We start from the raw sequence: 26,023 nt of genomic DNA on the forward strand, positions 1-26,023 counted from the left end.
ACCTGCTACTGTACCGTACAACATGTTATATTATTCTTGTTTCTGTCTGCTACTGTTCTTCCTGTATAGCATGTTATACTATTTTTGTTTTTACCTGCTACCGTACCGTACAACATGTTATAATATTCCTGTTTCTACCTGCTACTGTTTTACATGCATCCTACTGTTTGTCCTGTATTGCACATTTTATATTATATAGCTTTAAGCATGTCTCCCTTTTTTACATAGGAAGTTTAGAGGACTATTACCATAGGATCGTTTGATTTGACATCGTAATTGGACACCCTAGAAAACTTACTTTTCACGGCAAGGAGCTTGGAGCTAGCGCGGTGGGCAACACGACCATCTTCAACAGCAGAACATGTCTTCCCCAGCAAAACCATTTCTTTTCCTAGAAATGAAACAACAAGCCATAGAATTTTGAGGTAGTCTGCTTAGCGCGACATAAATCCTCACTTTATCTGTTAGGTCTTTGCACAGCTAGACTGTGCAATTTAAACCCTAACTCGTTATAGGTTCCGAGGTTATCATCCGATACGACGTAAACCCTCGTATCTTCTAGGCGATTTGTGTGACCGTGTCACGCAAGTATAAACCCTAATTAAATAAAATTGGCAAGATGAAACACCTGAATGATTTCTTCTCAAAACTGAAGTCAAATCATATGATAGACTGGGAAGTCACCGAGGTTCGCCTCCGGATCTATGACCTCCCCTAGTTCTTCTTTATTTGGGTTCCTCAATAATGTTCTGAATTTGAGCTTTTCCCATTTAACACTCTTTGGTCCAATTTCGTTGAAAAATCCTATCATTTTGCCCTCTTTGAAGATAGTATTTCCTGATTTTTATCGAGAGTTTTCTTAAGTGACTTCGGTCATTTAAGATGTAATTAACTATAGGGGTTTGCCCTTATAGAAAGTTTTTCCGAACCCAGCCTAAACTAGACCCTTTTTAATTCTTTGTATTAAATAGGGGAACTTGTCGGCAAATAAAATAGTTTTCGCAGACCAATCCTCATATCTTCTAGGCGACTTGTGTGACCGTGTCACGCAAGTATAAACCCTAATTAAATAAAATTGACAAGATGAAACACCTGAATGATTTCTTCTCAAAACTGAAGCCAAACCATGGGATAGACTGAGAAGTCACCGAGGTTCGCCTCCGGATCTATGACCTCCCCTAGTTCTTCTTTATTTGGGTTCCTCAATAATGTTCTGAATTTGAGCTTTTCCCATTTAACACTCTTTGGTCCAATTTCGTTGAAAAATCCTATCACCTTACTTCCTTTTTTTTAGCGCCGACATATACCACCCTTGAAAATAAAGTTCCCAACACCATTTAGAGTTGGTGTTTTATGAGGGTATCCAAAAGACAAGCTCAATCATGCTCATCAGAGACCCTCAATATTGAGATCCTTAATCTTCGAGATGAAGATATATCCCAAAGAGCTTCACCAATTAAATATTTGATATGTGTTTTCTTGTTAGAGGAACACCAGTCACAGACAGTGCAGTTTGGATCTTTGGTATCCAGTGGGCAAAAACTAAAGTATGTGGATTTTTTCCATAGAAATTAAGATGTTTTTATCTAGATTCCAGCAGAAATGTCAAAGATTGATCCAAAAGTAATTGTTAACTCTAAAAATTGAACTCACATATAAACCGATGATCCAAAAGAAATGAAATTTTATGTCAAACCACTTGCAAGCGATCAAATAAGAGGTCAACAAGTTTCTCCAAACGAATTTTATACTAGAGGTACATCATTCTATGTGGCTCACAAATATCATTATAGTGAAGATTTCTGGAGCATGGAAGATACGAGTCAACAATACTAATCTAAACAAAGTTTATCCAAAAGCAATTTTCCTCTTCCTAGAAATAGATTAGTTAGCGGCCGCTACTTCTAGACATCAAATGCTTAGTTTTATGGATGATTATTTTGGTTACAACCACTTAAAAATGAATTCCCTTAATGAGGAAGCTATTCTTTCCAGGCAGACAAAGGCATGTATGTTATAAAGATATGTCAGCTTAGTTTTATGGATGATTATTTTGGTTACAACCAGATAAAAATGAACTCCCTTAATGAGGAAGCTATTCTTTCCAAACAGACAAAGGCATGTATGTTATAAAGATATGTCATTCGAGCTGAAGAACGTTGGCGCAACTTACCAATGTTTAATGTACAATGTATTCAAATATCTCATTGGACCTACTATGAATGTATATATTTATGTCATGCTGGTCAAGAGTTTGAAAACCTCTCAAAATATCCTCGACTTAGAAAAATATTTTCATTTCTTCCGAAATATAACAAACGCCTCAACCCCGCTAAGTGTGCCTTCAGAGTCATGTCAGGAAAGTTTCTCAGATTCATAGTTACTCACCATAAAATTGGGGCTAATTCTTAAAAAAAATCATGACCCCCATAAAGATGATGCCTCCTAGAAGCATAAAAGATACACAAAAATTAAACAGAAGGATAGTCGCCCTATCCCACATTTTAGCAAGATCAAGAGACAAATATCTCTCATTCTTTAAGATATTAAGGAGTATTCGAAATACTGAATTTCAGTGGACACATGAATGTCAAGTTGCTTTTGATCAGCTCGAAGCCTACTTAGCTTCACCCGCGCTAATTGTCAAAACCAATATGATTGAGCTATTTATTTTCTAATCAAACAAGTTTTGCTTAGTTTATAAATGCGTTAATTGTTAAACTTATAAAAATAACGAGCTTTTTAATGATTGTGCTATTAAATAAATAACCAAAATAAGTATATAAATATGCAAAATAAAAGAACAAAACAGATAAGTATATCTTATTTTATATACTATGAATTAAAATTTTAATTTAATTTAATTTATTCACCATTTTTAAATTAAATTTTAGCCAATCTTATTAATCGGAATTAAATCGAGCTTTAGTCGAGAGCTTATTTATGAACTTTAAATGAAATTGTTCATCAAGCATCGAAACAAACTTATTCGCGGACTTTAAATGATATTATTCATGAACATAAATGAATTGAACAAAAATTTGGTCTAACTTATTCATTTAACAATCGAGCATTTATAAAAATATTTAAACTTGTTCAATTAGTTAATCAAACAAAGGTGAACAAGCTTTATCGAGTCGAGATATGAGTAGTTTATCAAATGTTCAATTCTTTTCAAACCTATCAAGTCTATAGAGGACTGAAAGCAGAAAGACAAAAAAAACGAACAAAGATAAGTATTTAAGTTTCTTTTATGTGTCTATATTTTATATTGTGTGTATTCTTATATGAGTATTGTGTGGGGTATCATTCTTCATACCTAAGAGTCTAAATTTAAAGTATAATTTATTAAACCTAGGAGCCTACATTTATCGTAATTTTCAAACCAAAGAGCCTGAATCTGAATAACTTCACAAATTTTCACAGCCTGATTTAAAATATTTTTGCAAGTTTAAAAATTCAAAATTTTGAGTTATTTTAACAAGTTTAATTAGTTCAAGATTTTAAGTTATTTGCAAATCCAAGTCATCCGAAATTTTGACAGCCTCCGAACATCTAACCCTATTAAAAGGCACAAGAGAGAATGTCAGTCTGCCCAACTGTTGATAAAACTCATTGATCAGTGTCTTGAAAAACTGCGATCAAAGTGCAAAAAAATATATTTTAACCCACGGTCTAAAATACATAATGGTCCTTCAATTTACCTATAGAGAATCAAACACATGCATGGATATTTCCTTGAATAGGTATTTAGCTTTTCGTAAATGGTACTAATTCCCAAGACAGGTATTCGATTTGAAATCAATGAAGTCGATTGTGTTGACAGCGACGATCTACGAAGTAAACGCAAAATACAAAATGATAATATAAAATATATTTTTTCTAGTTTTTTTTTATATGTTATATGTATATATAATATATATAACACTAAATAGTAAAATGCAAAAAAAAGGGCACAAAGCAGGGAGGGCACAAGTGTCTGCTATGGTTGGTTTTGAGTAAGTAGCCTAAATAGGAAGAAATAGGGAGATGCATTAGAATAGCAAGTGAGGTTCTCGATTATAGGTTTCAATTTGGGTAAATACAAGGAAAAGACTGGGGAATGTGTTAGATTTTCTGCAAGCAGAGAAGAAGGGCCGGTGCAGTTTTAGGTTGGAGGCGAAGGGTTTCGGTGCAAAGAAGGCGTGGGTTTGATGGAGGGGGAAAGAGCAAAAGTTCTATAGATCTCTGTTGTGTGTGGCGGGAGAGAGAGGAAGAAGCCTACAGGTTTTAGAGCAGGAAAATAAAAGTTGTGGTCTACAAGGTGTGGGAAGATTTGGAAAAGAAACTATGATAGAGAAAGGAAACTATTGTTTTGTGCTCACACGAAAATAAAGAGAAAGACAGGGCGGTGAGTAGGGGTGTAAACGAACCGAATATGAACGAACAAAGCTTATGTTCGTGTTCGGTTCGTTTAAAATTTAGTTTGTTTGAAATAAGCTCGTGTTCGTTTCCTAACGAACGAGCCGAACACGAACCGAACACGAGCTGTTCGCGAACGACGAGCCAGGTTGACATCCCTAATATTAATATATAAAAATAATATTATATATTAATTATATAACTTATATTATATAAATATACAATATCTATATTAGTATATTATTACTATAGTATATTAATATATTATTATTATTATTTTATTATATATTATAATTTATAAAATTTAATGTTTTAAAATATAATAAATTTTTTATATATAATTATTTTATATTATTTTATATTTCAAACAATAACGATTCGAACACGAACGAACGCATCACTGTTCGTGTTTGGTTCGTTTAACTAACCGAACGAAAAAAATTTGTTTGCGTTTGTCTCGTTTACTTATCGACGAATTGAACACGAACTCATTGACGAACCGAACACGAACTGTTCGCGAACAACGAGCTTTTTTGACAGCCCTAGCGGTGAGCATAGCTTCGATTGTGGCATCACAGGAGAAGAAAAATGGAAATTTCAAAGGTCTTTGACACAAGAGCTTACCGTCAACAGTACCACGAATTTGGTACTATAATTGCTACAGCATAGCAAAAATAAATATCGCAAGAGACGTCAAAATAATCTTGTTTTCTTTTCTTATAATTTTTTTTCTATTATATTTCATTCCTTTTTAGTTCTTTTTGTATATATGTGTTGTATTAGAGTTTGAAATTCAAATTTTGGCTCAAATTTCTGTCAAGATAGTCGTCGGTGTCCGTTCTCCCTTCGAGGACAATATCCAAAGGTTTGGGTGGTGTGTTGACCTCATTTTTGGGTGAGGTCTTTATTTCTCTCCTTAGAGCCTAGGGTCTAGCCTTAGGTTTTCCTTGTTTGACTCTCTTACAGGGTTAGAATTGGGGCCCACAGTGCTTAGAAAATTCGAGCCACTTCCTTACTCCTTCGAGTCTCGCATGGGCGGTCTTGAATCCTCGGCATTTGGCTGAGTTGATTAGAACCGACACATGAAACTCGAGTTGAGTTCTTGCATGAATAGGAGCAGCCCCTAGAGAAACTTTTAATGACTCGAACACTCGCTAACACCACAATTTGCGCACGCATCACACCACTCACGATTTTGACTTGAATTGACCTGCCCGTCGACGAGCTAGAAAGAACACCCATATCACTATGCTTCCGCGAGCGAGCAGTTAGCACGAAAATTGATGCATATTTTTTTAGGGGGAGTGGGTTCAAGCTCAACCCAGGTTCAATTCGAGTTTGATCTGAGCTGAACGTGGGCTAATCACCCCAGCACACATGATTTCAAATTTCAAATTTTGAAATTAAAATAAATCATTTAATCTGATATTAATTGAATTAAATTTGATATTAATATTTATCTAATAAACACCCCCCATGCATGGAAACTAATCAATCGCGTGCCTAGTCAATCTCCCATAACGAACACTTTGGCTATACTAATTCGTCTGCCCCGCTCCTTCGATGGATAGCTCCTCTCTCCTGCTCCTCCGCTCGATATCGCTACCCCTTTGGGACCCGAGACTCTCTCGATCCCGCCTCCTATTCTCTCAGCATCAAAGCCCTCGCCTCTCCCTCACGACCAGACGCCGCTCGCCTCCCTCTCCCGATCAAAGCCCATGCGGCGCCTCTACCTCCCCGATCGAAGTTCCTGCTCGCCTCCCTCGCTCGACAGACTCCTCCTCCTTGTGCCGAAGCCTGCTCCATGCTCCTCCGCTCGACCCCTCTTGCCAGCTCCTCTCTCACGCTCGCCTTCCCTCTCTAGAGCTCGACCGAAGAAGCCATCGCCTCCTCCCTCTACACTAGAAACACTAGCCAAAATCACCTCTCTCATTCGACCCCTTTTCTTCTCGCCTCCTCTCTCGGCTTCGCCTCCCCTCTGCACTAAAAGCTTCAGCCGACGCTCCTCTTCACAGGCAAAAGGCCTAGCCCAATTCCCTCCTCACAGCATTTGAGCAATTGAGATTGTCTCGTTACCGCAACTCTCGCTCTCTTCCAGGGCTGCACTGTTCCCTCCTTCTAAGGTGCTGCCTTTCTTGGCAACTTTAAATATAAAATTTTCTAGCATTTATTTGAGGGAATGATAGTTACATGTCATAGTCCTTTGGCATTAAAACTTGCGTTCAAGATATGGATTTATAACAGTTATATCTTTAAGCCCTTTTGACAGTATATTAATGATCAAATTTTCGCAAGCATCAACAGATTTAGGCTTTATTTTGGTAACGTTATGCTATGTTTGTAGCAAATCAAGTTGTCAATATTTCCACAATAGATCAGTTTGTTGCTCTATGTTAGAGGCCATAAAGAAAAAGGATAGGCTTTCACTGCATGTCTGACAAGGATATCAAAATCATGAAATACTATTTTTTTTCAAAACAGAACAAATTCTTACCAGATGAAACCATAAAGAGGTTGTAAAACTGTCGTTTTAAGCTTGCATATTTTACTGAATCGGAAGTTTTAAAAATATCATTGTGAGCTTGCATATCTTGCTGAAGTTGAAGTTTTAAAACTGTTAGTTTGAGCTTACATATCTTACCGAAGTTGAAGTTTTAAAACTGTTATTTTGAGCTTACATATCTTGCTGAATTGGAAGTTTTAAAATTATCATTGTGAGCTTGCATATATTGTTGAAGTTGAGGTTTTCAAATTGTTGTTTCAGGTTGCATGCTTGCTGAAATGAACAGAATTAAAATGCTTCCTTTTTTTTTGGGTTTGATTACGCTCGATCGTGATCTGGAGAGACAAAGAGGATATATGGAAGAATTTGAAGATGAAAGTGAGAAATACAACGTCAGTTCCTACCAGCTTATTATAAACAGAATGTTCAAAAGCTAGTTTCAGAAGTGGAGAGAGCACATCACCAAGCGACCACCACATCTTACAGGCAGAATTTAATCTCAAGATCCTACATCCAGAGTACACCTAGGGGACCACCCAAGATGATCCCATTTGAGGAAAAACCGATTCACAGTGAAGAACATGTGGAACCAATCAACATTCTTAAATCTATCACAGCCAGGAAGTGTTGCAAGTGTCATGAATTCGGGCATGTTGAATCAGACTGCACAACCAGAGGGTGATCTGTTTCACTGAGCAAGACATTTTTGAAAAATTGGGTAATGACACAGTAGACACTGAAGAAGGTAATGACACAAAGAAAGACCAGCTTCCAGTTGGGAAAAAAAATGCACATAGTTTTAGCTGAGCCCGTTAGAGACTTCAGCCGATTTCAAAGTGAGTGTCCAAGGCAATATTGAGTTTGAGGAACTAACACCAAAGGCATAGTACCCCCATATAAGAAAATTTCATACCATTCAGACCTATAGACTCATTGGTGAGTTGCCCCTACTGAGGAAGATCCAACAAATCGTTGTCGCCAACATTCCCCCTCACAACAACAACCAGAAAACAACATTTTCCAGTTGTTTTATACTGTTTCAGCCACCCAGCCATCCATTCCTTTCCTTCCAGCTTGTCTTTCTGCACCTCCCCCCCTACATCCCTGCTGTCCACACCCTTCCTATCGCCGCGCCTTCCAGCCTTGATCCACATCTTGCTACCTCCTCGTAGGGCCAAACCCTTGTCGATCACCACCAACACCCCGAGATCCTAACCTAGTTGGATTATTTGTGTTGTGTCTATTGCTATTTCCGATTCAAGTGTGTTGATTGTAACTGCTTAGTTACTTCAAGTTATGATATTTGCTTTTCTATTATAGTTTGGGTTAACTCTGGTATCAGGTTTTCTGCGTTGTTATCCCATCGATGCTTTCCCACTAACCCTAATCGCAAATGTATCTTGAACGGCAGAAGATGAGTGCGGCCAACATGAAGGACATGGTACGGAAGGATTTGTGTGTGAAAACAAGAGAACAATAGAGGGAGATTGAGCTTGTGCATGTAGAGAAATGAACAAATTCCTGTGTGATAGAGTGGGGAAGAAGATGGAGGAAAATCAGAGACTAGCGAATGAGGGGTTCAGTTTTATCAATCAAGGGAAAATAGCGGTTGACGAGAGAAGGGTTTTAGAAACGGGGTGAGGCGCAGGCTAGAGCAGTTATACAAGAAAAATAATTTGGTGTGCAGAGAAGTTCAAATTTTGAATTCGTATTAATTAAATTTAAATAAACCTAATTAATAAAATTAATAACCTTTAATAGTTTTTTTTCAATGTCAACACTATTTCCTTGTACTCTATGTATTCATATAGGTATTGTGCGAGGTAGCATTGGTATCTCCTGTGTATCAGCATGTGCTGGATTGTTATGAGATTGGCTGCCCTGGCATTGTTGGTTGTGAGAGGGACCACTGCTCCATGTGCATGAGGTTAGGTATGCTCATTTAAGGTCATGATTGAGTTGCTAAGTTGCTAATGAAGAAAGATAACTCTGAAACTAGAAGATGCAGGCATGTATTCTAGCAAAATAGTTGTCGACTAGTCATCGTTTATGAAGTTTCTAGTGTGCAGGCATGTATTCTAGCAAAATAGTTGTCGACTACTCATCGTTTATGAAGTTTCTAGTGAACAATGAACCTAGAAGACAGTGCCATATATTCTTGTAAAATAGTAGCAAAATAGTAAATATGGTATAGTGCATCATCTATTGGACAATGAAGTTGCCTTGTGGAAGCTATCCTCCTTTAATTTAGAACAGAAGTGCTCTCTAAGGATCTGCATTGCTTATGGGCATCTACATAATGTTACGATACTTAATTCTTATATGCACGTTTAACAAATCTTTGTCGGGGACCTTTTTTTTCCTTGTTTGAAAAGAAGACACGGTCTCATAACAACATTTATGATATTGAAAAAGAACAGAAAATCCACCCATCGTACAAGCTTCACGTCCACAGGAATATATTGAGCCATCAAAGAACCAGGTCCTTAATAAACTTTCACTCTTATGTACATGTAAAATTAAAGTACTCTGCTAATTTACATTTAGCATAAAATATAAATAAAAATTGTTCGGGAAAAATAAAAATGGCTGCCTTTTGAAGGAAAATTTGATAATTACTAATTTCAAGCTGAAAGAAGGCACCTGCGTTTGCACATATGCAAAGTAATTAACTCAAAGTTTATAAATGAAGTGGTTACCAAAAACAGATATTGGGTCATTACTGTAGCAAAAACACACAATTTTGCATTTTCTTCAAACAGTATTAAATATTCTGTATGATAGTTTCGCGTCTCAGCAGCCAGTCAAGTAGTCCTTCACAAGAATCATATTTTGAAGATTCATTTTGATTCCTGTGTCAAACGACCAATTAGATATGAGTGACAACTAAAGATAAGAGGTCAGATAGTTTGCATATCACACTTATAAGAACCATCATCTAATGATTGTTTTCAATTGTTCTTTGAATTACCTATAATGAAAGTGAGCATGAAGGTAGAAAAGCACAAAAGCTGGTCCAGTTACCTGTCATTTTCAGCCTAAAAATAGCCTTGCCGAGTTTCACAATAAAATTTTTTTTTTTATAAATTTAGAAAAATAGAAAAAAATGGCTTTATTAAAGAATAAAGGCACATCTCTGAGGGTCAAAGTACACTAGCCATGTAGAATAATACAATAAATAATCAATCCATGCAAACTACAATAAACCTTACCATGCCCTAAAGTAAGTTAACAATCGGGAGAGGATAACGACAGAAATCGTTCACTATATTTGTCCTAAACAGAATTTGAATTTTACTAATGGAACCCTTTGCAAACATAATCAAGGACGCCATCAAATGACTCTTCCTTTATTCCTACTCGGCTGAAAATAGTTCAAGGCTGATAAAAATCAGAAGGCAGACAAGGATCAACACTTTTTACCTTTTAAATGGCTCTAGTAGAATATACAATAAGAATGCACAGAAGAAGGATCTGATGATTCCAGCTTCATGGAGTTATCTCCTAGATATACCTCTGATCTTTGACTTCACACGCTGCCCACAAAACAAAATCTGGCTAGCCTTTTGGATCTTGGGACGGACTCCTCGCTTCACCTGGATTCAACAGAAATAGAGTTATATGGTGTGCTTGTTAACCTTTTTAATTTAATACATATCATAAGAGAATGGATGAGTAGAAACCGGACCGGTTGTCTGTGGGTTCTGTGGGTTTTCCAGCAGAAGAGCCCGCTACAAGGGGGTACAGAATCATAGTCCCTGGAGAATAATGTGATTCTTAAAATCAGATAAAGTTCATAATGAGTGAATAGAGAAGCATTGTTAATAAAATCGAATTTATTCTAAATTAATCTAATAGAGGTACAATTTTAAGTTTTATTATAGAGCCTCATTATCACCTAAAAAACATCATGAAAATTTTTAGGGAGTTTCATGAATCAACTTACTGCAAATATCTTAAATTTGATTTATGAAACTGAATTTGCATTTCATAAATGTAAAATCCATTTTAGTTTGGGATTACTAAAGCAAAAACATATAAAGTAGCTTTAACTAGAAAAAATGATTTATGAAACTGACTTTGCATTTCATAAATGTAAGATCCATTTTAATTTGGGATTACTAAAGCAAAAAACATATATAGGAGCTTTAACTAGAAGAAAGAGGAAATATGGAGTTATATACCATTTTATGAATTGATTCAAATCTAAAATTTTAGTTCAATTTTCTTCCTCTCCCAAAGCCTGTCCTGGCTAGCACTTCTAGGCCCTTTATGAACGGACCTAAATCAACCAAAAAAAAGGACGCACTTTGACTTGAGTGAGCCCAATTTACTATTTATAAACCTTAGTTAACAATACTGCAACTATGAATGAGATGTAAAAGAGCAAAAGCGGAGTTGAAAACCGCTAAAAAGTCAATTAACAGGTAGCTTTGTTGCAATATTATGAGAATAAAGCTATATTAATATATATACAGTAGTTTGGACTTCTTTTATGTTTCATTTTAAGTAAATTAAATAAAACGAATTTGTGTGGAGATTTTAAATGCCTGTCCAAAGCAAACGAATTCAAAATAATATCCTCCACCGCTTGTAGTTGCTCCCACCTCTTCCAACTGCTTTTGTCACTATTGCCACTGTTGCTACATGTTACCACTCATCGCCTGATATGCATCTACCACACGTCGCGCTTCACTGCCACCACTACCAATCATCATCACCTAGCACTGCCCCCAACCACTACCATCCAGCCAACCACTAACAAATTTTTAAAATACATGCATTTCAATTACTCTATAGTTTCAAAATAAATGCATTTTAAGAACATCCAATCAAATGATCCTTAAATTACTAGGCCTCCACTTGTAATAGAGTGCTTTCTTATCATATGGAGCTTCTCCAAGAAATCAGGGGCTTTCTCAAGGCTGAACATTTTGACTAAAAAAAGCTTAGCCTAGCAAATGAACAATGTGCTTGTTTCTATAATCATTTCCATCATATATCTTACCATCACAATTTAATATATTACTTAAAACTTTCTCAAGTCATATTTGGCTGCTTGTATATCTTAGCATACTTAAAAGGCGCATTCATCTTTTTTTTTTTTTGTGAGAAATCAAGTTTGAATCTTTAGCATGATCGACAGGGAAAAAAAAAAGAATTCTAGAATAGTGCTTATTCAAAATTGGAAAAAGCTACTTTAATTTCACAGAAATCAATCACATTAGCAAAAACTTAATTAGGAAAACCAGAGAATATGACATATATCAATAGGAACATATATAAATAGGAACTTACGAGTTTTCTTTGCCAAAACTGATCTCAAAATTGTTGCTATGTAGTAGACTAGGTAAAATAGCATTTTTGATCTTATCCCCGCCATTTTGTGATTTGCGATGGGCCTGAATATCATGTAAAGTTAGAGCCTTGATTTCACGATTTTGCTCATCTTCCCAACGTCTCAAAGATCTGTCCACCTCAACCAATGGATCATAATACAACTGACCATTTCCATCAGTATTTGAAGAAATTGGAAATCGGGAAGCACCATTATCAGCTGCTTGTGTCAATCCATTTTGTGATTTTTGTTTATTAGAAGACTTAGTATGCATGTTAAGAACTGAAATCTCCATCTCTTTTCCTTTAGAGGCAAAGGACACATCATTTTCTTCAGAAGAATCTGAAGAACATTCAATTTGGAAACTATCATCTTGCGGCCGTGAATTGCTACATCCATCTAATTTTTTGTGACTGGCACCTTCAAAAGAATTTCTAATTTTCCTTGGAAAGAAAGTCTCATCTTTAGAAGGCGTGTTCTTCATGCCATCAGGTTCCATCTTTCTCTGATTATCCAGGAACTCAAGCTTCTCCATATACTTTTTTGTCAGAGTATCAGAAGGTGGTTTAAAATTGATTTTGTTATCAGGAATAAGACTCATTCTTACCCAAACATTCCGTTTTAGGACCATCTCCAATAAATCTGTGATCCTCTTAGAGTACCTTTCAGCTGTCAATTTTATACTACTGTCCGCAAATGCTATGAAAGCAATCAATATACCTGCAAAATGAGGCATAGAAAAGCACGGCTTAATTACAAATTAAGTTTTTTCATGAAACAATGGTAAAGCAAGAGTTTTAGAGTAAAGAGTTTCACAAACATTAAAATAAGAGCACAAGTTTCTAACTGATACAAAGTAAAAAATGCAAATTTTGGTGAACCAATTGCATCATGGAAAAAAGCAGCTGGAGTCCAACTCTTAAACATCTGCTGTACCAGACCCAAATCAAGGTGGGTTTTGTTAGGCAACATCCAAATATGTTCTTCAGGATAACTAAGGGTGCATACATGGATAAACAAGCTTTCCTATGACCAATTCATAAGAAATTTGTCACCCGCCAAGATTACAATATCTAATGTTTATTCACTGTTTGTTATTTGTGATAGAGAGAAAATTGCATAAAAACCATAAGTGGCATTACCATAAGAACATAATTTTCTATTTTTAGAAGACACATCAATACAAAGGGTTAGGGGCCATTTGGGATCTTTCGTTTTTTATTTTCCATATTTTTATTTTTATTTTGTTTATTATTGTTTTGATCTGAAACAAAACGTGTTCAGCTATTTAATTAAAATATAGTTGTTTTTAAAAACACTCAAAAATTTAAAAGTTTCTTCAAGTGTTTTTAAGAACATGTAAATTTGTTTTTGGAAATAAAATATAAAAAAAAATGTAATAAACACCCCAAAAAATATGTTTCTTAAAAATAATAATAATAATAATATAAGACAAAAATTGATCCCAAAAAAACCTTTAATTTTGGTGGGATAAAGACCACATTCATCCCGCTCTAAGCTTATAATTTAGACAAGTATTATGCAAAAAACTTGAATTAAAATCTAAAAAGATTAGACATGCAACTTAAGGGTCAAAAAAAAAATTGTTTTGAACTGGAAGAACTAAAGAAAAACGGACAAATCAAAGAAAACAAATCAGGCAATTGGTTAGTTAATAGTAGATTCAATTAACAGAATCATTCAACGAATTAGGCATTATTGGCTAACCTTCTTCTTCAGCTAATGAGATGAGCTTTCCATGAATCGATAACATCTGTCTCAATGTTTTTGAACAGCATTTTTCAATGCACCGTCTCCAAATCTCAGATAAGTTAAAAGCGTTTTGAGAGGCATTGTAAACGAAAAGAGCATCATCTGAAGCACAACTTTTAACCGATTGAATTTTTGAAGGCATGACGGCCGAGATTGGATCCTGGTTCTGGAGCATTCTAGAAGGTGTCTGGTAACCAGAAGGGGTAGGCCTTCTGCTCCTCATGCCTGAAAAAATGGCAGAGTCTGAACCTCGCAATTCAATAAAATCAGAGGGCCTATTGTAAAAGGTGGACTTTTTTATGTCGGCATTCATTTTGGCAGTAGAATGCTTTCTGCTGATGTTTGGTTGAGTAGACTCCATATTTTTAGCTGATGCAATCTGAAGCAGGGCAGTCGTGAGTATTGAAGAGTGTTCACTAGAATGTTTCAACTGCTTTTCAGCATCAGAAAGAATTTTCAAGGCCTGCTCTAATCTCTTCAAGTCATATTCTGTCACTAAGAAATTATACAAAGAAATGAATAAAAAAATTAAGGGGAGCCGTTGTAAGAAAAAAGATTGAATAGTAAAGGAAAACAAAGGAAAACTCGAGTTATCCTTTTATATAGTTTTTTTGTTGGACAAAAGAGGGGAGTTATGTGCCTTAAAAAAGATAATACTAACATTAAATTGATTGGCCGTATCTTGAAGAAGGGACGCATAAATTGCAGAAAAAACGGGAAATTGCCACACCCAACAAAGAAATTACATATCTAAATATAAGGAAAATCACAGCAACAAAGAATTGGCAGAACATGGCATCTATAAATATCTATGAACTAAAATTTTTGGATAACAGGACAAAAGTATGATAAACATAAAAGTTCCTTCCAAAAGTTGAAGTTCACTACAAAGTCCTTAAATTCAAATACTCTAGAGAAATTTAACGTGAGAAGTCATCTCCCAGAGAAAAAAATTTTAATTTTATTGAAATCTTCTTAATAGATGAAGAGGATTATAATGATATATCCCTCTGAACAAATCTATTGTGATGCACACAAACAACTTGTAAGAAGAATTGTAAAAATGAAGTTTTAGATATGTAACAGAGACTAATTAAGTGGTATGTATGTAAATCTTCCTATATTTTAATTTTATGAAAAAATCAAAGTTTACCACATATGCAATAATTGATTAAAATAAATGAAGGATTCATGAAATAAATTGATATTATATATTCAAAATATGTAATTCGTAATATTGTTCATAATCAAAGTTCAGCATATAATTAAATTTCGGTTTACTAATAATCAAATAATTTAAATCCAATTAAACTTTGGTTCGGTAGGTCGGTTTTATAAGAATTTTGATTGGTTCCATTTTTTGGATTTTGAATTTCAATTGCAATCGGTTTGACCAATGTGCAAAGTAATCCATCTGAACCAACCGAATGCTCACCCTATCGCTAAAGATTTGAAATAGGTGAGTGAATGAGAAAGAGAGAAAGATAAGCAAATAAGAAAGTCAACAAGAAAGGCATGTGAGCTACAATGTGGGCACAAGTAAGATTGATGTGGGCAAGCCTTGGGGTTGTAGAGGAAGGAGAATCTTTTTCTTTATAAGATCAGCATTTCATTTCAATGGAGCCTATGGTAGCTCAAATCTTAAAAGTTGTGTTAATCATGAAAAAAATAGCACAGCCTAAGAAAGAGCCTAACAAGGAATAACAATGAAGAAATAAATAGCAAGTTCCTCCTAAGAGCATTCTTATCAAACAAAAAAAAAGGTCCCTCAATTGAAAAATGTTATAAAGAAAAGAAGATAACGTCTTTTATTCACAAGAATTCCAAAAAAACCTTCAATCGAAGGAGTAAGAAAAATTGCTCATACTCAAATTATGGCTTCAGATAATGCATTAGTGATTATTCATGCTCCAATTCAAAATTTTAAGGAAACTAACCCACACAAAGTCCATAATATCAAGCTGAAAATATTTTATGTTTCCCCTCAATTTGTGTGCCCTAAGGTAGAAAATTTGTTTTACAAATACGAGAAATCTCAAAGTCAAAACTCTAACTAGTATGAAGGTCCCCATATATTTCCCCCTAATTCACAAGTATGAACTCTTGACAAATAGACTTTAGCAAGCTTATCCTTTGAAACGCTCTAGTATGGAAAGAGTTCTCGAGTGCAACTAAACCATGGCAAGTACACCACTAGAGAACGCATGTGTATCCAATTCATAAATCCTTGATTAAAGGCAAGTTATATAATGAATACCAAACAGGTCAAGGAAAAATATGAGGATTCTCTCAATGATTTCACCCCATCAAATGATCAAAGCATGCAAGTTAAGCCAACAACATAAGAATTTAAGGATGGAGGTCAATCTAATATGAATGAAATAAAAGGAATTAATCTCAAGGTTATGGAGGACCATCGTCCAACTTTTATAAGTGCTTTGTTCCTGAAAAATAAAATAGAAGAAATTAAAGCGATATAGTGTGAATTCAAGAATTGCTTTGCTTATACATTGACATTCCTAATTTATCCCAAAAAGTGGTAGTTAGAGCTGAAAACAAGCCGAGCTTGAGCTGAAACTTGGCTCGTGCTCGGTGCGTTCGAAACTGCTTGTGTTCAAAATCGGCTCGTGAAAAGTGTGTTCATGTTTGACTTAATTTAAATATTCGTGTTTGTTTTCGGCTCGTGTTCGGCTCGAAATTGGCTCAGTAAAATTAATTTGAAAAAACTAGATGTAAAGTGTTGGATTATAACCTGGACAAAATGTATGCAAAAGAAGACACTAACCACATTATCACACAAGGCCTGGACAAAATGTATGCAAAAGAAGACACTAACCAAATTATCACACAAGATGTTATGATCTAAACTTAGATATAAATATATATAATATATGATTATATAAATAATATATGTAGTATATTATTATATAAATAATTATTTATTTTTTTTATTTTGAGCTAAAACGAGCCGAACACGAACATATGATTCGAGCTTTAAAAACTTATTCATGTTCGGCTCGTTTACCTAACGAATGAGCCGAACACGAACTACTTAATGAGTCGAACACGAGTTGTTCGCGAACAACGAGCTTTTTTGACAGCTCTAGTGGTAGTTCACATATTAGCCATCAACTAAGAAACTTCATCAATCAAGCTCTCATGTAGGGATATGCGGCTCGAAGTTCAAAAACAATTGGATTAAAAATAAAAACTTATAAAAGATGCATTTATCTAGAAAGAAAAAAATATGTCGATTGGAATGCTAATGCCATGCTCATAAATAGGAATAGTAGTTGGACACGTATTTACATTGACTTTTGGGACCTTAAAGCATGTTGAATGAGCTCTTGTTCCTTGTATTAGAATTTTTATCCAGTAACACCTCAAATTATGACATTTATCATTCATGAACGAACCTTCAGGCTACATTCAAATCAAAATGGTTCCAACAGATCAAAAAAACATAATCTTTTCAATTTCAATTGACATGTGAATTCAAGAATTGCTTTGCTTATCCGTTGAAATTCCTATCCCCAAAAGTGATAGTTAGAGCTGAAAACGAGCCAAGCTTCAGAGAGCTCAGGCTTGGCTCGTGCTCAGCTCGTTCGAAACTGCCCGTATTCGAAATCGGCTCGTAAACAGTGTGTTCGTGTTCGACTCGATTTAAATATTCGTGCTCGTTTTCGGCTCGTGTTCGGCTCGAAATTGGCTCGGTAAAATTAAATTAAAAAAACTAGATGTAAAGTGTTGGATTCGAACCTGGACCAAATGTATGCAAAAGAAGACACTAACCACATTACCACACAAGGTGTTATGATTTAAGCTTAGATATAAATATATATAACATATTATTATATAAATAATATATGTAGTATATTATTATATAAATAATTATTTAATTTTTTTTTTTATTTTGAGCTAAAACGAGCCGAACACGAATGAACAAAGAATTGTTCGTGTTCGGCTCTTTTATGATTCGAGCTTTAAAAACTTGTTCATGTTCGCTCGTTTACTTAACGAACGAGCCGAACACAAGCTACTTAACGAGTTGAACACGATCTGCTTGCGAACAACAAGCTTTTTGATAGCCCTAGTGGTATACGAGCCGAACACAAGCTACTTAACGAGTCGAACACGATCTGCTCGCGAACAACAAGCTTTTTGATAGCCGTAGTGGTATTTCACATATTAGTCATCTGCTAAGAAACTTCATCAATCAAGCTGCTATGTAGGGATATGTGGCTCGAAGTTAAAAAACAATTGGATTAAAAATAAAAAACTTATAAAAGATTCATTTATCTAGAAAGAAAAAAATATGTCGATTGGAATGCTAATGTCATGCTCATAAATAGGAATAGTAGTTGGACACGTATTTACATTGACTTTTGGGACCTTAAAGCATGTTGAATGAGCTCTTGTTCCTTGTATTAGAATTTTTATCAAGTAACACCTCAAATTATGATATTTTATCATTCATGAACGAACCTTCAGGCTACACATTCAAATCAAAATGATTCCAACAGATCAAAAGAACATATTCTTTTCAATTTCAATTGACCTGTGTTTTGATTTAGAGTCATGTTCATTGGCTTAAAAAAATTAATACTACGTCAAAAGGTTGTTAGCCCATATTTTTATGAGTCGATTCAGAATGAGTGGAATGTTATAATGATTATCTCATCTTCAAAAATATGATTTGCATAAAGAATCTTGAAAACCTCTGAATCATATTTGAAAGAATCAAAAACTACAATTTTAAAAAAAAATCAAGTGCAAGAATGTCCTTCTAAATTTTTGAGCTTATTATGCTTTATAAAGAAATAAAGATCAACTCTAATAAATTCAAGTCATCATAGAGATGGCTCTACAGAAAATGTATTGCATTTCTATTCCTTAAAGGGATGACTTTGTCTATATCAAACATATCTATATGATGGTAACTATTTGTGAAACTAATTAAAAATTGCACCTTTCAAATGGGCGACAACAAAAGTCCCCTCCATTGGCCCTTCCCTTAACCTTCACTACGATGATAAGTTAATATATCAAAATACCATAACCATAGGGGTCTCTCATCCAAATCAAACTCTTGAACATAAAGACAAGAACCTCAAGCCTTTCTTAATGTCATATTTCGATTAACAAATTGCCACTAACGAAGAGGAACTACTACAAAAATCCTCTAAGAAATTCCAAGGAAAACGCATTTCAGAGTTTTCTCTGAATGATGGGCATAAATTAAGCAAACCATAAATAGAATTCAATTTAAATACTTTACCCCTCCAAAAAAATATTGAAAAATTCTTATATATATACATAGATATAAACTAAAATGCCTAAGAAATAATCTACTTCACACTTAGATCAATTGTCATCTATTCCCTAAATCAATTTGTTAAGGATGAAAAATAAAATCTAGCTAAAACAAAAAAAAAAGAAAGAATATCTTATCAAATATATTCATATTATACACTTAAAAACCAGATTATGACAACACCATTATAATATGATTAAAGTAGAATATGAATGTTCCTTGATCCTTATGCCTATGACTTATAAATCATAAACCGTACCTGATAAGACATGAAGCCCTTTAGTTAGTTATGATTAACTGTCCCTTTTACAAGCTTTTAACCTAAGCTTACAAGATCTATTTAAATAATAGAACTCATAGTTATTGATAAGTCTTTCAATTATGTCAAAAAATATTTTTTTCAATGTTGTTTTTTAATAAAAATAGAAATTTATAAAAAAATAACAGAATTACATCAAGAGTAATTAATAAATATTGCAAAAGAAAAAAGAAAAATTATTTAAGAAATAAAATAAGATGCTGAGCAACTAAGTCAATAGATACCTAAAAATTACAAAGTAGCTCATTTAAATTTTCTTGCTAGAAGTTAGTGAAGGTCGGGGAATGATGACAATATTTTTTTTCTATTTTTAATCTTGCCTGATAAATGCAAATAAAAACTTATATCCGCTAACGATTCAATACTATGAGTACTCTCATCTAAGGCATGACTAAAAAGTATCGCCTTCATCTTTGTGATAATAACATTTGAGGACTTGGAGGATCCGCTATAGATAATGAATCTAGCTCAATGAAAGGATGCGATGAGTGGAGAAGCAATTACTATTAAATGACAAGAAGAACCATATCCTCGACACTCAAAGGACAAACAGTTCCCACATTTCGATTGCAAACATTATTTGATTGAAATGCTTCCACTTTGACCGCATGTATGTTCTAGTTCAATTGTAGTGTCCTTTACGGTTAAAAATTAGTTTTCTTAATTCTAGATAAGCCTTAAAGCATTTGACGAAATTATAACCAAAATTCTGCATGATAAGCAATAGGATGTACTGCCTTCAAATTCTACATTTTGCTAAAATCCATAGATACGGTCAATCCACACTTCTTTTTCCAACTAGTAGATAGGCCTTTGAATGTCTTGAGAAATGAAAAGTAGCATCAACTAGTTGAAAGAGTTTGCAAAATGTTGATCTTGCTGAATATATTGATGATTAGTTAAAATAATGTAGCCAAAAATGAATAAATAATATCCACACTGGAGTAATTTTGGTTCCCCTAAACAGAGCGATCATTTTAATATACGTATTGAGATACCACTAATATAATAGGCCAACCGAAAAAACATCTTGTTCGAATTAGCTTTTGAGGATAAGTCAATTATGATATATTCACAAGACAAACTGAATAGGAGCAAACCAATTTTACATCTAACAAAATTTATGGATGACTTCCACATTAGGATGACCCCGTGAGAATTTGCCAATAATAAAAATGACAAAAAGTTTAACAAGTTCAATGGCCCGTCATCAAAAAAGATAAGAGACGACTTGCCTTGATATGTGGAAAGGCGCTTATGAGGTGGTAGGATTGCATCTTGATTGAAAAATATGAGAAAATATTTGTTTGGTGGGGTTGAATGAAATATCTCATTTAGCCCACCAATAACATCAGCATAAGAGCAAGACTAGGAAAGGGAGAAGAAAAGGAAGCAGATAAATTCATTCAAGAATAGATGGAAAAGAATATTGATACGGGTTGAAAGTGGAATAGTAGACAAGACATGAACCAAAGATGAAGGAAGTGAGCATGGCGACAAAATTGAGAGATGAATTAAAAGTTCACCAAAAGTGGAAAGAAAAAATAAGAATATAAAAATCTTAGAAATGGGAGGAAGGGAGAGCAACATTCCTACTCCATAGCTGGAAAAAGCGCCATAAGACGTAATTTAAAAAGATAATGCACACAGAAAATGTACAAGAGAGCGATAGCACAAGCCTAGAAGTACAATCAGATGTCACAATGAGCTAAAGCATAAGCATCAATGTTGGGCAACACGACGTAGTGCAAATGTGGGTAAGAACAATCCTCACAAGCAAATGTGTTGTGAACGACCGTAGCTAGGGCAACGACGCATGAACTCTGAGAGGACAAGAGCAAGTTAAATTTACTAAGTAGACTAAAGTCCATGACAACTAAGATAATAAAATAATATGATCATCATCAAGTTTATTATTATTCCATTCATTCCGAGCTAATAGTGATATATCATTATCTTCTCCAATCTAAATGATTGCAATAAAAGAAAAGCATTATCGTTATCTATAAATAAGCATTCAATAGAAGCTATTTTTCATGAGAAGTGATTAAACCTAAAATCATATGCTTATAGAAAACCTTAAATGATTTCATAAAGTATTTATTATAGAAAAATATCCCTTAATAGCGAATAATATAAAAAACACATTTATTTTTATAAAAACTACATAATATTGCCCGAATTCTTTATTTACAAAATGACTACCCGTATTTTTATTTTTATTATTATTATTATTATTTTTTTTGAACTACCAAACTCCAATATTTACACTAAAAAATCAAGCCCTTGTGAGTTTGATAAAAAAAGAAAAATAAAGGTTGTGTTTTTATTGTGAATTTCAATATTTCTGTGGGAATTTGAAAAATGGATGCAAGAGGGTGTATTTTTTATAATTAGCAATGTTTAAGGTGCATTGTATGTAAATTTTCCCTTTCTGTTATTTAAAAATTGACACGAAATCACTCAAATATATGAATAGAGTTGGACGTGAATTTGAGAGTCCACACCTTATCTTTTTTGTTTATACAACCTCTTTGACATTTAATTTGTCACCCAAAATATAAACATAAAAAAACAACTCTTAATGGAGTATTTTAAGATTTTTCATAATGCTGCGTTGCAGCCTCATAAAGTTTCATCTTAGAAGGCCAAACAAACTTCAATCTCGTAACGCACTGCTAACACCTCAAAATCATCAAAAATAGTAAAAAAGAATCCTTCGGAAAAAATTTATTTCAATTATTACTCAAAAAACAAATCAGAAGTCAGAAAAGGGAAAATACTGCTAAATTAGAGTTTTTCTAATTATTTAAATACTAAACCATCTTATTCACTTTCCCCTCATTATAAAGGACAGTTGAATTTACCAGTTTTATGAAGCCATACATCAGACCAATCAAACAAGTTAGGGAATTTTTTTTTTCCAAATTATAAGACATTAAAGCAATTTTACATTCCTAGAATGCCAGCTAAATCTAGAAGTGCTGATCAGAACAAGCAAGAAAGGTAAGATTGTTGATAAGCTTACAACTTGGCCTTTCAAGAATCACATCATCGAACTGTGAATCAGCTAACTGTTTCGTGCCACTGATAATGTCCATTATAAGCGCAGCTAACTGAGACAAGAGGGACATTGGATCAACACCAGAATCCATCAGTTCTCTAGACCTTTTCACCGTTTCTGCTGCATTGGATGAAATAGCCACCTCAAGGAGATCAAGTAATTTCTCGTCGGAAATAAACCCCAACTGAAAGGTTAAAAACAAAAATAAGTAAAGTTCATTCACTAAATTAGCCCTTCCTAGCATACAACTTGCATAAAGAACAAAAAAAAAAGGTATGTAAAATAGCGACCTAAATGAATGACCATAAATTCAATAGACAACTCATAGGTCAATCATTTAAATTTCCATATGCAGCGCAACAACTTGCATAAAAATTCTGGTTATCATTTCATATTTTAAATAAGAAATTCAAAGATCTTATTGTATATAAGTCAAAGAAACAAGAGATGGGGAAAATAAACCATAATTTAAACATACCAGATCATTTACAAGAGAAGTGGTTATCCTCTTCCCTTGGGCACTCAGTTGACATAAAACCTTTTCTGCATTTTGAAGAGAACCATCAGCATTTGCAGCAATAATATTTAAAACATCCACTTCAATGTGAAGATTTTCTGCAGCAGCGAGCCTTCTCAGCTGCCTTACCATATCAGCATCTTTGATTTTTGAAAAAAAATATTTTTGTACACGAGAGATAATGGCCCGTGGCAGAATGTCATGATCAACTGTTATGAAAATGAATACAACATGATAAATTGGCTTTTCTAGAAATCTCAGCAATTTATACCACATTTTATGGGTCAATAAGTGGCATTCATCAATGATGAAGACCTTATATCGCAATTGTCTTGAATTCATAGTCATATTCTTCAAAAAATACTCAACCCTCTCTATACTCTTCTTATTGGCAGCGCTAGCCTCTCTTACTAGGGACCCACTTTCTCCATAGAAAGCAGTGCATTCCTTACACAAGTAACATGGTTTGTTTCCTTCAGTTCCAACACAATTAAGTGCAGCTGCAAATATCCTTGCAGCAGATTTTTTTCCAGTTCCAGATGGACCGTGGAAGAGATAGGCCGGGGCTATTCTCCCCCTCAGGATAGCATTCATAAGAGACTGAACAACAATATTCTGGCCAATTATTTCATCAAAAGTCCTTGGCTTGTGCATGAGGTTCAATCTCTTATTATATGCACTGTCCAAGGATTTCTCTCCAGGTTCTGCCAATTCAAAAGCCTCTTGGCTCTTACAGCTTGACCATCTTCTCCCATCCAACCGGCTCAATGCTTCCAATTCAATCTCCCCAAAATTTGTAGACAGCTCTTCACTAGTTGTATCATCACAGTTATTAGTTAATAAAGGCAAGTCTTGAGAAGTAGAAGGGAACTTAGGTTTGCTGAAGCCTGTTTGGCTCTGCTTAGAGTACAATCTCTGCCTTCTACCAAAAATGCAGCCTGCTTTTTTTCTAGTATCAGATAATACTGGAGAATAGCAGTCTCTACAACCTTTATCTATACTTTTCCTTGACCTATAACAAGGAAGCCCACATCCTTGGCTCACAGGTAAATCCAGCTGATCAAACCCATCCCCGTCAAAAGAAGCACTTGTTCCACAAGATGACCCAACAGTACTGGGCTTTCTACTTATTTTCCTGTAATAAGAGCTAGTTGATGCAGGAGTACAGGACTTAGATGAACCTTCTCTTCTAGTACTTCTGAAAATTTTGGAAGTTCGGGACCAGCTTGCACATCCAGATCCAGGGCATGGTGGTGATGCAGAGGAAGAAGGGGATTCAGCTTTACGAAGCACATCAAATTTTTGATCCTGTGCATCTTCAGAATTGCAGTACTCTGTGTCATCAGATTGTTCAATTGAGCTGAGAACTCCCAAGGGGCTGATCAGCGGATTCCTCTGCTTTGTTATTGATGAATGTTTTACACCTTGCCTTTTTGAATTTGCAAATCTTTTCAACCTTGTAGCAGAGCTTCTCAGTGGAGCATCAAGATCTCTTCCTCTGACATTACTAAATTTTGCAGCACCAGAGGACATAAGTTTTCTGTCATTAATCTCTTCTTTCTCACAATTGCTAAGCTTTTCTTCTAAACTACTCCAAGCAGATGGTTGCATCTCATCCTCATTCAACTTTATTCCACTTTCACCTGATATGCTGGAACGATTTTTCCAATTACAAAGGTACACCTTCTTTCTTCTATTTTCAAGTCCATGGGGTATTTTGGCAATTCCACTAGAGAACTTTACTCCCGTTGAGACGTTCCTTTTTTCATTATCATGATACGCAAAAACTGACTTGGAACTAAGTGGAGATCTCCAAGATGAACAAGTTTCGGGATCACGTAAAAACCGTGCCTTGCGAAGAGCAGTGAGTTCCTTCTTCAAGTGCAATTCACTGGGAACAATAATTTTTTCTACCATTTCCTCCCAAAATGCTGTAGTCTGAGGATGTCACTAACAGCAGTAGCCTGCTCTAAAAGAATTATGCTCTCACTGTAAATTTGTAGTCATCACTCGGTAGTTACCCTACATAAAACTAACGTACAGTGATGCCTAGGCACAATACCATAACAGTAAGATTTATCAGTTTAAAATCATTGGTGGTTAATAACAGTCTGATAAGTATAAACTGTAAAGAATTTATGAAACTAAATCTAGTAAATGAGGCTTTGCTTGATAGAAAAAATCAACTCTAATCAAAAAGTATCATTGGTGGTTAATAACAGTCTGATAAGTATAAATTGTAAAGAATTTATGAAACTAAATCTAGTAAACGAGGCTTTGCTTGATAGAGAAAATCAACTCTAATCAAAAAGCAATTTTTGTTTGCATGTGAAGTACATGGAAATGCCTGTGTCGACCTCACAAGCATAGTCTGACTTTATAAGTACAGAAAAACACTACTGGAAGAGTACAATAATTTAATCTCATACACAGTAAGACATCCCCCACCCAGATCGATACATAATCCCAACAAGAAACCTGGAAACAAAGAGGGTGCTGATGCGGGTGGCCAGGAAATGCTTGCAGAGCCTACAACACATTCACAATCAGAATCAGCGTTTGGCCATTTGGAAATTGGTTATTCGCTGACTGAACAATAGCAAGAATAGAAATATTGGAAATAGTCTCTAAAACACATTTAGAAAAGGAGCTAGCTCGTCTGGGTTCAGTGGCTCCACACCCTAGGAAAAGGAAGTAAGCAGTAGAGAAAATTACGAATGGCAGAGACACGTTACCTTCAGTGGACCAATGAAAACATTCTTTTTTGGAACAGTAGGGGTGCATGGAAAAAAAA

The 26,023-nt window shown here is 34.8% G+C and overlaps 1 protein-coding gene across 3 annotated transcripts in view; it reads right to left on the bottom strand.

Annotated features, from left to right (window-relative positions):
- Nucleotides 1–9,691: 9,691 nt before the first annotated feature.
- LOC110023979 (protein STICHEL) overlaps nucleotides 9,692–26,023 on the bottom strand; it is a 40,433-nt gene continuing 24,101 nt past the window's right edge. The window contains exons 2-8 of one of the 3 annotated variants that reach the window (XR_002293952.1): nucleotides 23,191–25,251; nucleotides 22,677–22,896; nucleotides 13,971–14,510; nucleotides 12,203–12,962; nucleotides 10,593–10,662; nucleotides 10,328–10,500; nucleotides 9,692–9,756 (exon numbers count right to left, since the gene is read on the bottom strand). Coding sequence is in view for 1 of the 3 variants with exons in the window: in XM_020723659.1 (XP_020579318.1) it covers nucleotides 10,402–10,500; nucleotides 10,593–10,662; nucleotides 12,203–12,962; nucleotides 13,971–14,510; nucleotides 22,677–22,896; nucleotides 23,191–25,146 (3,645 nt within the window). In the remaining 2 variants the exon portion in view is untranslated. Of the gene's footprint in view, nucleotides 9,757–9,996; nucleotides 10,501–10,592; nucleotides 10,663–12,202; nucleotides 12,963–13,970; nucleotides 14,511–22,676; nucleotides 22,897–23,190; nucleotides 25,279–26,023 lie in introns of those variants that run through there. The other 2 variants (XR_002293951.1, XM_020723659.1) reach the window with 2 other exon arrangements.

Source organism: Phalaenopsis equestris, unplaced genomic scaffold, assembly GCF_001263595.1.
Source record: "Phalaenopsis equestris unplaced genomic scaffold, ASM126359v1 Scaffold000239, whole genome shotgun sequence".
NCBI lineage: Eukaryota > Viridiplantae > Streptophyta > Magnoliopsida > Asparagales > Orchidaceae > Phalaenopsis > Phalaenopsis equestris.